The 14,346-nt window shown below is 41.9% G+C and overlaps 1 protein-coding gene across 14 annotated transcripts in view; it reads right to left on the reverse strand.

Moving 5' to 3' along the window:
* The window catches only part of lrch1 (leucine-rich repeats and calponin homology (CH) domain containing 1), a 195,448-nt gene that overhangs the window by 27,548 nt on the left and 153,554 nt on the right, over nt 1-14,346 (reverse strand). For 13 of the 14 annotated variants that reach the window (XM_046403189.1, XM_046403186.1, XM_046403190.1 and 10 more), the window contains one exon: nt 5,424-5,496. In XM_046403189.1, coding sequence (XP_046259145.1) covers nt 5,424-5,496 — 73 coding nt within the window. Of the gene's footprint in view, nt 1-5,423; nt 5,497-10,361; nt 11,219-14,346 lie in introns of those variants that run through there. The other variant, XM_046403194.1, reaches the window with a different exon arrangement.

The raw sequence follows: 14,346 nt of genomic DNA on the forward strand, positions 1-14,346 counted from the left end.
GCATTTGAGCACTGGGCATCACTGATGTAAACAAAGAGTCTTCCTGGCCTCCTCTTGTGTTCTTGTCAGTTCTTAACCACCTATCCAGGGCAAGAGCTTGTTCTGGCATGTTGAGATGTAGTAAGGTCTCTGTAATGATGTGTTTACATATGTTACATATACATATATACATTTTATTTCATCCATCCATTTCTTCTTGCATGTCCAGATAAGTTCTGATCAATTTCAGCAAAAGACTCCACCCCCATGTGGAGGGAACAACAACAGAAAGGAGAATTTCTATGAAGGTAGCATTGACATTGTATTACATAAGAAATTACAACAGAAAGTGAAGCTGACCAGAAGCATAAAGATTGTGGAGAGATGCAAATACAGCGTTAAACAAATATAGGTGGTGTGCAAGTCCTGGAAGGGTCTACTGTAGTAGGTTTTATCTCAGTTCAACATTGTAAAAACAGACATACTTACAGCCTTAAGAAGGACACAGCAAGAGCTGACTTTTTATGGCAGGTCAGGCATCACTGAATATTGTACAACAACACAACTTTATGGAATTCACTGATAAACAGATAGCTTTAGTTGTTGGTAAAGTAAAGGTTTACCTGCTATCAGGATCACGCTCAGCAGCCTCTAAATGAACACAGCCAGAGACCAAACACAGCACCTGAGATCAACAATGGCCAGTTTGATGAATTCAGCATCAAGGTAGCTTACAGAATTTTCTGATGGACAGAGAACAGTTTGATGTCAGAAGCTGTGTTTGCTCCCGCTCCAACTGTACATGGAAAACCCTTTTAACATTTATTCAGTCGTGTTCACTGGTTGCTCCAGGGTCAGCTGGCTGGCTAAAACTGGCTCATAGTATCAGCCATGACTATGATTCTCTCTGGCTATATTATGTTTCAGTCTTTTTACTCTGCATCTTATCTGTCGTGGAATAATTCATTCAACTGTGGAGTATTTGCTTCTGGTGAGCATAAATCCTGGATTGAAACTTCAGCTGATGTAAGGCTGACTCAGTGTAAGTTGCAGTCTTTTTAGTACAAAATTCCCTCTTTATTTCTAGGAACAGAATATGCTATGACAGAATATTTCCTTGCTGACCCACTGTAATTTGTTAAACCAACCAAGTTCAACCCAGTTCAATATGCAGTTCATATTCTGTGACAAAATTGCTACCAATTGGTGTAATAAAAGTATGAAAGATACGTTGTCTTCTCTGGGTGTCTGCTACCATCCTCTGAGGCTAACTTGCTTAAAGGGGTGGGACCTACTGAAGTTGGGCATACCTCCATCATCATGGCAACAAGGTGTATCCCTAGGGAGGGTTGAGGCCTGTGACAGGAGGGAGGTGTGAAAACAGGAAGGAGGGGGCGAGCAGGGCATTGAGGGTGGGGCTACAATTCAGTGGTGGGAGTGGGCATTGTTCGTGCAGAAACATGGGGCACCGTAGTGAATCAAGTAGAGCAAGGTAATGTCAAACAACAAAATAGCACACTCAGAAAACATGAATATCATCACGAAAATAAAGGGAACGGAAGGAAAAAAAATGACACGATAATATATGACAGGAGACACGAAATGACACAAAAGAAACATGCAGCACATATTAGATATTAGATTAGATGAGTTTATGATTTTATTATCAAAAGTCATGCAGCAGATCAGTGAAAAAAAAAAACAATAAACAAAAAAACATGTTTATCAGAAAAGGAAAATGGGAAAAGTGGAGATACCGAGAGATGACAACACAGAACAGCACAAAAACAAAATAAAGATTAGTGGCATTTTACATTACAAATCACTTTAACATGCTGTTAGCACCATGTTAGCATTTAGCAAAATTACACACTGTTAATTAGCATACAAAGGCTGAACGCGACTGAAGTTTGCTATGTATCTGCAAACACGAGACAAGCACAGCTTATAAAGCTGCATTCATCCCAACAACTGATTCAGTTTATGATATTTCAAATTATTACTTAAATTACTTATATTACTTAATTACTAAATTATTCTGGGTTAGGTTGCGATCAACTACCCATGATTCTAAATGGCTATGTTTATGTCTCATTCCTGTTAAAAATGAAACTACACTATTAGGCATCTGATCCAAGAGGATTTAGGATTTAGCATTAACACACTATTCTGAAATTGGTCATTTTACATAGTGAGTGCTTTTATTTTGGTCCTTTAAATATAATTTGATTATATATACTGAATGGAGCTCGAATGTGATGTAGCAGAGTGGGAAAACCACAGTGCATTGTGGGCTTTATGGGCCACTGAAAATTGGGTTTGAGTACAGGGGTTTGAGTACTTGAATGATCCGAGGGGCTATGTTGTCGGCGGCTTAATGTCCCTGGTAAGGTCTTCCAAGGCAATCAGGTTCTAGGTGACAGGTCAGACTAAGAGTGGCTCAGAAGCCTCTGATGAACAAGGATGTGTACGTCACCCAGATTGGCGTTACCAGGGCCTCACCCTGGAGCCAGGCCTGGGGTTGGGGCTCGCAGGTGAGCATCTGGTGGCCGGATCTCCGCCCATGGTACCGGCTCGAGATAGTCGCGCTCACTTCCACGCACAGACTGGGCTCTGGAACCCAACTCCTGGAGAGAGGCTGGACTCTCTTCTACTCCGGAGTCGCCCATGGTGTGAGGCAGCGAGCTGGTGTAGGCCTGCTCATAGCCCCCCAGCTCAGCTGCCATGTGTTGGAGTTCTCCCTGGTGAATGAGAGAGTCATTTCCCTACGCCTTCGGGTCGGGGATAGGCCTCTCACTGTTGTCTCGGCCTATGGGCGAAACAGCAGTGCAGAGTACCCAGCTTTCTTGGAGTCCCTGGGAAGGGTACTGGAATGTGCTCCGACTGGGGACTCCATAGTTCTACTGGGGGACTTCAATGCCCATGTGGCAACGACAGTGACACCCGGAGGGGCGTGATTGGGAGGAACGGCCTCCCCGATCTGAACCCGAGTGGTGTTCTGTTGTTGGACTTCTGTGATAGTCACAGTTTGTCCATAACAAACACCATGTTCATGCATAAGGGTGTCCATCAGCGCAAGTGGCACCAGGACACCCTGGGCCCGAGGTCAATCATCGATTTCATGGCTGTGTCATCTGGCCTTCGGCCATATGTTTTGGACACTCGGGTGAAGAGAGGGGCTGAGCTGTCCACCGATCACCACCTGGTGGTGAGTTGGATCCGCTGGGGGAGGAGGAAGCCGGACAGACTTGGTTGACCCAAATGTATTGTGAAGGTCTGCTGGGAACGTCTGGCAGAACCCTCCGTCAGAGGGTTTTTCAACTCACACCTCCGGGAGAACTTTGACCAGATCCCGAGGGAGGCTGGGGACATTGAGTCCAAGTGGACCATGTTCTCCACCTCCACTGTGGAAGCTGTTGCTCGGAGCTGTGGTCGTAAGGTCTCTCGTGTCTGTCGTGGCAGCAAACAGACTGCTGTATTTTTCTGTAACTTCTCCTTTTTTCCTTTTACCGACGTGGATCGCTGGGCAATCAGCTGATCGCACGTTAACGAGCCGCGCACCAACTTTGTTAAGGACGAAACAAAGTTTGTTAACTTCTTCACCAGTGATTTTCTCCGCTGCCGCCGAGAGATCAATACTCCGCATCATCTGAGATAACGGACCGCCAGCATTCCGCCAAGGACGACGCTACGAACGTTTAAGCAGATTATTATTTCAAACTCCGAAAGATCGGAGCAACGCAAAGTAAGAGGCTTATGTCTGGGCAGAGATAGTGTAACGTAGGGTTGTTTACACACGATTTCCTGTAACTTATAAGTGCTACATTTATTGATTTTGTGTCCAGTCGGTCATTTCCGCCGTTTCAGCGAGACCTCCCGTCACCGGTTAAAGGACCAATAGCTGAGCAGATAAGCTCCGGTTTACTGACTCCGCTATTGTGTGGTGATACGCGAGACTCCAAAGAATTGGAGTGGATTCTTTTATTGGGTTTTGTTTCTTGTATTTTCATTTCTATCTTTCCTCACACTCTTCCTTCTGAACGGTGAGGCGAAAGTCCAAGCATGCGATCATGAACCGTAACCAAAGGGTACGTGGCGCTCAAAGGCTTCCGCCCATTGTTCTCTCCTGTGACCATATAAGCAACATTATGTGGGTTATCATCAACTTGGCTCTGAATAATGCGGTCGGCATATTTTTCTGTAGTCATTTTGGGTTTTGCTGTGTCATCACTTTCATGTTGACTAGCTGTTTTGTTTGCTGAATCATCCTTTATGTGGTTGTTCATCTCGTGTGCTGATTCCCCCTCGTGTACTCCTCCACCATTTTGATTGTAGTTTCCCCACTCGCCATTTTGGTTGTAGTTTCTCCACTCATGTGGCCATCCGCCATCTTAATTGTAGTCAGCCACTAGTTGTTGTTGTTAGCCGCTAGCTTGTTAGCCGCCATCTCGCTATCCTGCTATCCGCCATCTTGTTTGTTTTTAGCCGCTAGCTTGTTAGCCGCTATCTGGCTAGCTTGTTAGCCTCCATACTGTTTGTTGTCATCTCTCTCTCTCTCTCTCTCTCACACACACCCATACACACACACACTCCTGTATATATGCACACCTATGTATAGATATACTCTTGCTGCTGTACCTGTGTTATCCTTAGTTAATAGTTAATGTGTGTTGATAAAACTTAGATTATTACAAAGTGATACTTATCTATGGATGGTTGTTGCTGGTTAATAAATCCTGTTATAGTTTAACCTGTCGTTGTCTGTGGTTATTGTGTATGTACTTATAACAGCTGAATTCATGACAGCCAGTGCTCGGAATCATCCTTCATAATTTTAAGAGACTGTTTTCCTATTAATTAATTTGGCTATTGGTCCCTGGTGACAGGGTGGTGCCCCAATATTTATGTGTATAAAGCATACACTGATTTTTGCTTTAATGATTATTCCCCATAATCATTGACTCTTTTGCCAATAACCAAATTGCTCCTACTAGTGCACAACAGTACTAAGTAGGTTTTATTAAATTATTCACAATAACGTTAAACGTTCAGGACTAAATAAGACATAATCATGACAACCATACATTTTTGTTTGGAATTAATTATGATTTCTGTTGCATTACAACCACCTTAAGCTGTACCACAAAAACTACAAATGGTGTATGAACACAGTTCCTAGTTTTTACAGGCATTGTCAGCGAGATCATTATAGATTATTCCAATCAAACTGTTCCAACCTCAACATTATAAGTACTCGTGATACCATACATTCTTTGGATAAACTCCAAGTGTGAATTTTTTAAGAACAACCAAAATATAAAGTCAGTCTCATGGCAATGATGTAAAGAGTATGAAGTGTTTTCACTGTCACACTTTCCAGAACAAGCAGTCAATCAACCTGCGGATTGGATAGCCCAGATATTTGACCCACCCTCTTCACTCACCTGAACGGGGCTTCAATCCAAACACAGGGCTGTAGAAGGATGGAGATCTACTGGCTGATGATCTGTCATCTTGCTACAGCAACAGAATGCAAACAACATGGTTAAGTAGCTAGCTTCATTGTCAAGCAATAAAAGTATGATTTATTAAACAGATGCTGGACATCCTCTATCTTGTGCTTCATGTGGGAGCAGTTTGCAAAGAAACAAAGACTTACAAATGAGTCAGAAATGAAGTAAAGAAACACATACTCTGCTGTGAAGAAGCTGTACATATTAAAGGGAGTTCAGTGACCTAAGGTTAATCTCCAAATTGAACTCAAAAACTGCAGCACTCTATCCATCCATCCTGTCATCTCATATTTACCAGCAGTCAAAAAAAAAAAAAAAAAAAAAAAAAAGACTAGACTGATACAATGTCAGCATTCTTTGCAGCTCTCTAAACCTCTTCAATTTGACTGAATTGCATAGATTTTTGCACAGTGTGTGATCAAAGTCAATTCCAAAATTACCCTTCAGGGAAATGCTCTTATGCATTCCCACCTTTCACAGGTACCCCGCATCCACCTGGTAATATCTGATCTGTATAGGAATTTCTTATCTGGATCAGAAACGATACATATTATGCGAGGATAAATGCACACATTGGTGTGCCAGAAGATAAAGAGTGCATTAATTTGTAAGCAGTGTTGATCATCAGAACCACGAGTGAAGTACATAATATAAGAATAGAGGTGAAGTTATATTCAGTGAGATGTAATAAACATAATACAGTGCATCCAGAAAGTATTCACACTGCTTCGCTTTTTGCGCATTTTGCTATGTTACAGTCTCATTCCAAAATGGATTAAATTAAATTTCTCCCTTAAAATTCTACACAAAATATCTCATAATCCCAAAGTGAAACAAGTTTGCTTGAATTTTATTAAAAATGAAAAACAAGAAATGTAACATGTACATAGGTATTCACACCCTTGCCATGACACTCAAAATCAGAATCAGAATTCCTTTATTTATCCCCGAAGGGAAATTCTTTTTCGTACAGACACTGCACTTGCAGTTTTCCCGACCAAGAAAGAAAAGTGAAAGATATAAACATAGGATAAACAAAGACAAGATGTATAGTGAGATGAGAAGTATAAATCTAAAAATGCACATATTTATATGTGTTAAAAATTTTAAAAAACAAGTATTTATATGGTTGAAACAATATATACATTGTATATATAAAAGTAAGTGTGTCCGTCATAGTGCAGAGAGTTTAGCAGTTTGATGGCGACAGGCAGGAATGATTTCCTGTGTTGCTCTGTGGTGCATCGTGAGTCTGTTGCTGAATGAGCTCCTGTATCTGATCAGCACATTGTGGAGAAGTATAGTATTCCAGTATAGTCCTTATTTTGGACAACTTCCTCCTCTCAGACACCACTGTCAGAGAGTCCAGTTCCTCTCCCACAACATGGCTGGCCTTCTTAATGATTCTATTGAGTGGGTTAGAGATGTTGGTTTTTTTGCACTAAGTCAGGCATAAAGCGCAGATGAGCAATGAGCTGATATTTCCGTATATCAGGAAGGTCAAGACCACCCTCTGAGGAAGAAAGACGTACCCTGGACATTTTGAGGCCAGGTTTCTTTTTGGCCCATATAAAGGACCTAAACCAGCTATTCACATTGTTAATAGTTCCAGGTGAGAAGGGAACTGGGAATTTGTCAAAGCAGGAGTTAAATTCATCCATCCATCCATTTTCTATACCGCTCATCCGTCAGGGTCGCGGGGGAGTCGGAGCCTATCCCAGCTGACTACGGGCGAGAGGCGGGGTACAATCAAAGACAAACAACCACACACTCTTACACTCATACCTAGGGGAGGAAGCAGGAGAAAACCCATGCAGGCACAGGGAGAACATGCAAACTCCACATAGAAGGGCCCAGACCGGGATTCTTGCTATGAGGCGACAGTGCTAACCACTGCACCATCGTGCCGCCCCAGGAGTTAAATATCAGAATCAGAATTCCTTTATTAATCCCTGGAGGGAAATTCTTGAGATGCTCCCAAATACAGTATATGAACCCTGTAAGTTTTAGGTTTTTGTTTTAGGCTGCCGAGAAGCATTGCTTCTGAGTTACTTAAGTTTATTCTGTACCTGCAAAAAACACTGAACTTGTTGATGACCTCAGTAAGGGTCGAAATAGATGTCTGAGGCCTGGTCAGAAAAATCTGAATCTGAATCAGAATCAGAATACCTGTATCCTTTTCACCTCATCCCTATTTCCAGCTCTGACAGCCCTTTACTTGGCATTCAGGATGGTCTGCTTGCTTAATACATCTGAGGATGCCACACATGCAGTGATGGTGATGCTGGAGAGACAGCAGAACTCCAGCGTCACTGATCTTCCTTGGTTGCCATCCAGCCTTTCCTGGACATCAGTGGTTGCCCAGAGTTTGCTTGCTTAATACATCTGAGGGTGCCACACATGCATCCGCTCTTTCACCAATAAAATCAATAACATTAGAGAAAAAATCAATAAAGATCTTCCCAGAATAGCCGATATAGTGCCATCTCTAGAAATCTGTTTTAATCCTACTCCATCTCTGGACAGGTTCCTGCCCATAGACCTCCCCGAGCTGACCTCCAGCATTAACAAATCTAACCCAACTACATGTCTCTTAGACCCCATCCCAACTAAGCTCCTCAGGGACGTCTTCCCCTTGATTGGCGTTTCCTTCTTAGATCAGATCAACTTATCCTTAACAACAGGTTATGTACCACAGGCGTTTAAAACCGCTGTTATTAGACCTTTACTTAAAAAACCTTCACTTGACCCAGACATCTTAGCAAACTATAGGCCGATATCCAACCTGCTTGCAAATCAGTTGATTGATCACCTACACAGGAACAGTCTCTTTGAAATGTTTCAGACTGGTTTCAGAGCCCATCACAGCACAGAAACAGCACTGGTTAAAGTCACAAATGACCTCCTCATGGCATCAGGCTTGTCTCCATACTTGTTTTGCTAGATCTCAGTGCTGCTTTCGACACTGTAGATCACAGCATTTTATTACACAGATTAGAACATGAGACTAGGATCACAGGGACTGTGCTACGCTGGTTCAAATCATATTTAACAGATAGATTTCACTTTGCTCAAGTTAATAATGTTTCCTCTTCATATATAAGGGTTAGCCTTGGTGTTCCACAAGGTTCAGTGCTTGGGCCGATCCTGTTCACCTTATACATGCTCCCTCTAGGAAATATTATTCAGAAACATGGCATAAACTTTCATTGTTATGCTGATGACAATCAGCTGTACTTATCCTTAAAGCCTGAAGAAACAGAGCCGTTAGCCAGACTCCAGGCATGTCTTAAGGACATAAAGGACTGGATGACCTCCAATTTTTTATTATTAAACTCAGACAAAACTGAGATCATTGTTCTAGGCCCCAAACACCTTAGAAATAGAATAGCTGATAATATTCTCTCTCTGGACGGCATTACTTTGGCCTCCAGTACGACTGCGAGGAACCTCGGCGTTATCGTCGATCAGGACGTGTCATTTATCCATCATATTAAACAGACCTCTAAGACCGCCTTCTTTCACCTCCGTAATATTGCTAAGATTAGGAGTGTCCTCTCTCAGAGTGATGCTGAAAAACTTGTCCATGCTTTCGTTACTTCTAGGCTGGATTACTGCAACTCACTATTGTCAGGATGTCCAAATTACTCTATTAATAACCTATGCAATCTATTAATGATCCAGAATGCAGCAGCTAGAGTTTTAACAGGAATCAGTAAAAGGGATCATATCTCCCCCATCTTAGCTTCTCTTCACTGGCTTCCGGTAAAATTCAGAATAGACTTTAAAATTCTCCTACTTACATATAAGGCCCTAAATGGACAAGCCCCATCATACCTGCAGGATCTAATAGTCCCATATATTCCCAATAGATCACTCAGATCACAGAGTGCAGGTTTACTTACAGTTCCCAGAATTCATAAAAGTAGAACGGGAGGACGAGCCTTTAGCTATCAGGCACCCCTGCTGTGGAACCAGTTGCCAATCTGGGTTCGACAGGCAGACACCACCTCCACTTTTAAGACTAAACTTAAAACCTTTCTGTTTAGTAAAGCATATAGTTAGCACCAAATAAAGTGTGTAGGGCTGGTAGGCATAGTTTCACTCACCTCATGATATATAGCCACAGGTAGAATAGGTCTGACTAACTGTTAATCTTTAAATCTCTATCATAGCTAAGCTGCTAGAGGCCTATGCTGCCGGGGGACACAAACATGATCCACCAAGCAGTTTCCCCTCCTCCTTTTCCTCTTCTATCCTCTCCCCTCGTCAGATTAACATGCAGTTCATTATTTTATGTCACTAACTGTGTGTCCAGCGCTCCTCGTAGTCTTGTGTCTCTCCCTCCCTTTCTCTCTCTCTCTCTCTCTCTCTGTATCTTTCTGCAGGTATCTCTCCATCCAGATCTTCAAGTTGAACTGTAGCCGGCTCTATGACCAACCCAATGTGTATTGTTGACATCTGCCTGTCATTCCTCTATGTACCGACTATGGGCGGGGTGGTTCTCCCTACGGCCCGAAATCGAACTGATAGGATAGTGATTCTCAACATCACATAAAAAAAGAATACATGAATGTTACAGCAGTTCATTATAATTTTCATTACTATAATTTTCTTATAACTTGTGAAATGTTAAAATCATATTGAGGTGGTAGCAAAAAGTGAAACTAAACAGTTGAGATTTTGTTTTACTTATCTTTTTAGTAATATAATTTCTCATGTTGTTAATTGCTTTCCTGCCTGTACAACATCCATTGCACGTCTGCCCGTCCTGGGTGAGGGATCCCTCCTCTGTTGCTCACCCTGAGGTTTCTTCCATTTTTTCCTGTTAAAGGTTTTTCTGGGAGTTTTTCCTTAGTCGATGTGAGGGTCGAAGGGCAGAGGATGTTGCTGATGTTATGTTAAGCCCTTTGAGACAAACTGCTTGTAAAAATGGGCTATACAAACAAAGTTGACTTGACTTGACTTGACTTGACTCTTTAGAACGACTGTGGCCTTCGACCTTAAGCTGATGTCGTCAAACGGTGCCCAACTTTCTCTGGGTGTTTCAACCCTTAACCGCTACACCCTTCAGTTGGCAGGTCAGCAATGGTGGCCAGGTCACTGCCCATCAGCTCCAGGCCTCCAGCCTCCCTCCTCCCTTTTATGCCAAATCTGTGCACAGATGTCTTACGTTCTTTGCCTGATATGCTGAGTGTAGTGAGCACCGACCATACAGACTGTGCCGGGAACCCTTTACATCCCACCTCCACCGGAAACAGCCATGCTTGACACCATTTCTCTCTGCACTCCATGACAAGGTCTTGGTATTTTAGGCTCTTCCTCTCATGGGCCTCAGCACAGCCTTCTTCCCACGGGACAGTCAATTCCACAAAGATGATCTTCTTTGCCTGTTCTAACCAGATGACTACATCCGGCCTAAAAGTGGTCTGAACTATGGGAGGGAAAGTCCGCTTCCTCCTCAGGTCAGGTTTCACTTAGCATCCTTGTGCCCCATGAAGGATATTGGTTCTATTCTTCCTAGCAGAAGATGACTGCTCCCCTGTCCTGATGAACTGCGATGGTTGTACTTGTGGCTTGTGTGGTTGTGGTCTTTTCCTGGCCTGCTTCAAGATGTCTGTGATCACGCTGAGCACCTGGTCATGCCGCCATGCAGTTAGTCTGTGCTGTCTCAACCAAGCTTTTTTCCCTCCTTGTTTTGTGCCCCCTCTCCTCTGTGTGTCTTCCTGTGGATTTCAGTAAGAACATCAGCTCTTCTGGTCACCAAAAAGTAAGATACAAGCAGGAGCAACAGCAACAGGTTGCATGCATGATCAGCGTATGTGTACTCTGCTCATCATGTCATCAGTATAAAGGGTAATTTTACTTTCTTTGTCTGCTATGGTTTGGTCATGTATGTCAGGGTTTGTCCTAATGGTTTCAACCAGGGGCTCTATGGTTGACGCAAAAAACAACCTTGCCTTATACCTCTCTGAATCTGGAAGTTGAAAGATTGTGAAGACTGCAATGAGCACTGCAGGAAGAGGATTATGAAATAGAAGCTTAAGCCAATAAATTGTTTGCTGAAACCAAATTTATATGAAGTAGGAACAAATAAGGCCATTCAATGCAGTCAAATACCTTCGCAGCATCAAGTAAGATCAAGATGGTATGGGTGTTTAGAACATCTAGTGACTGCTGATGAAACAACTGAATTGTATTCATTAATGTGCGTGTTTTGCATGAATTACATCCTTTAGTCAGTTTAGTCAGTAGTTAGTCAGTTAGTCAGTTTGGTCCTCTTTAATAAGCAAGGGAATTAAACCCTAGTCGTGTAGAGAGTATCTTTGAGAGGAGCTTCAGATCCACATTTAGTACGGAGATTGGTCTATAGTAGGCACAATCTTCAGGCTGTTTATCCTTCTTTAAAATTAAGGAGATATTAGCTTCCCCCAAGGTTATTGGTAGAATAATCCTACCTAATGAATCATTAAACATGTTTAGCAGGGGATCAGCTAAAAGGTATTCTCTTTATAAATCTCTCATAAACTCTTTATAAAACTCATTACTGAGACCATCTGGTCCAGATGCTTTTCCAGACTGCATCCCTAATAGCATGCAATATCTCTTCTTTAAATATAAAAGCATTGAGAGTAGATAATAGGTCATAAATTAGGTGAAAAGAAAAAGTTGTCTGTTAATTCTGGGGTTTTTTATTTTTTATTAAAATTTTGCAATGTATCATTATTGTATCATTAAATATCAAAAGATACTAGATACTTTATTAGATGGGCCAAGCATTTACCACTCACTTTGTTCATACATTTTTTGTTTGGTGAATCAAATCCTCCATCCTGTGCATTTTGTTAAGATAGAGTCTAGTGAAGAATGGAGTGCTGAAATTTCTTTAAGCCTCTTTAAAGATGGATTTTTAAGATAGTCCTTCTCTGCAAGTTTAAGCTTAGATTCTAAAATCTGCCTTTGTTCAGCTTGCCTACAGCTTTTGCTAGATGAGTAAGATTTGATAAGACATAAGATGTCATTACACATCATTTAGAAGATTACCTTAGATTATTATTATTATTATTGTTAGCAGTAGTTAGAAAATCTCTCAGATGGCATGGGGGGTAGTAGACATTCAAAACAGCAGTCTGCTCTCCATATAAAATCCCTTTCACAATTTTGTCCACCTCTATCTTTAATGCAATTTACGAGTTGAAGTTTTCAAAATAAAATAGCTGTGCCCCTTCTCCTTGATGTGAATGAAGAGAAAAAGACCTGTACTGTGTAATTTAAGATGTTCCTTATCATCCAGATCAGTCTCCTTTAGCAATGCAATTTGATCCCCCTCTATTTTGAAGTAGGTCAGGATCTTTCTTCGTTTAACAGGTTTGTGAACGCCATTAACATTCCAGGTACATATATTCAATGTTTGCACACCCCAACAGGCTAACTGTCGGGGCAGCCCAGAGGTGACACCCTAGATTTAACCTACTACATGAACCTGAGTTAATAATAATACTTTGCAAAGGACAACTTTAAGGCAGACAGCCTATACGCCATCAGTTACTCAAAGCATTTTTCCTATCAAAAACAAGCAAATGACAAAGAACCTACTGCACAATCAGAATCAGAATTCCTTTATTAATCCCTGGAGGGAAATTCTTGAGTTCTTGAGTTGATATATTGCTTCACTTTAGCCAAGTCATGAAAAGTTTTGGTGGAACTGCAGTCGCTGATTGAGTGACGCCAGGTAGAACTGGCTATAGTTGGCACTGATGGAGTTCAGGCGTTTCTTCACCTCATCAAATCGTTTGCCCCTGTACAGCTGTAGAGAAATCCTGGAAAATCATCACTGTGGTATTCCCGTGTCTCAGTGATCCTTTTTCCCCATATCCCTTGAAGTGTTCATCACCCGCTGTTTATCCAGAAAGTTGTGGAATCTAAGGTTGTGGTCTCCCTAATGGGAGAGACTTGGGAGCCAAGAAGTGTTAAGCCCTCCCCAGCTTTATTTTGCCCATCTTTGTTTCAACGTTTTTGGCAGCCAGGTTTCAAAAAACTGTGTCGGATTATTGCCCTCAACATCCTCTGGCATCCCGACAATATGTATGTTTTTTCTCCTCCCACGGTTCTCCAAGTCATCAGTGTGTTCAGTCGTGTCCTGCACCTGCTTTTCCAGCCTCCTCAGTTTGCCAATGACAGGATCAACACTGTCCTCCAGCTTTGAGATTCTGGTCTCCACTTCGGACATCTGCTTTTCATGGCTGACAGTGACCCAAGCTTTCCATTGATGACATTGGAAGTATTAGCCGTATTCTAAGAGACTGCCTCACAAAGTGCTGGTTCAAGTGTGCCAACGTCAGTGTTAACTCCTATGTTACCTTCTTCACTAGCTTGTTGGCTAGTGACTCTTCTGGTTTGTTTGTTATATTTTGTGTTTCCTTGCTACAAGTTGTTGGACTGTCTAGTAGTTGTTAATACTCATTACAAATTGTGGACTTGCAATAAATTGCCGAGATACAGTGTTTGTAGGTTATAATGTAGAAGATCAGTGTTTAATAACAATAATAATAACAATAATCTTCCCTATCTTTAACCAGTGTGTACTTTAACAAGCTAAGAGAATCTTCTGTGATCCACCCCATATTCTGTACTCCCGTTATTACCATAAGGCAGACAATGCAGAGATCAAAGCAAACTGAACTGGAAAACTCCTATTTGTGATGATAGACGGTGGGGACTTTTTTTCCTGTATTGTTTTCTCCTGTTGGTTTTTATTTTCTCTCTCGCGCTCTCTCTCTCTCTGAGCTGAGCAGAGCAGTTTGGATTCTCCAGTCGCATTCTCTTCTGCTGTGTCTCATCCCATCCAGTCAAC

This window comes from Scatophagus argus, chromosome 11 (genome assembly GCF_020382885.2).
Source record: "Scatophagus argus isolate fScaArg1 chromosome 11, fScaArg1.pri, whole genome shotgun sequence".
NCBI classification, from domain to species: Eukaryota; Metazoa; Chordata; class Actinopteri; family Scatophagidae; genus Scatophagus; species Scatophagus argus.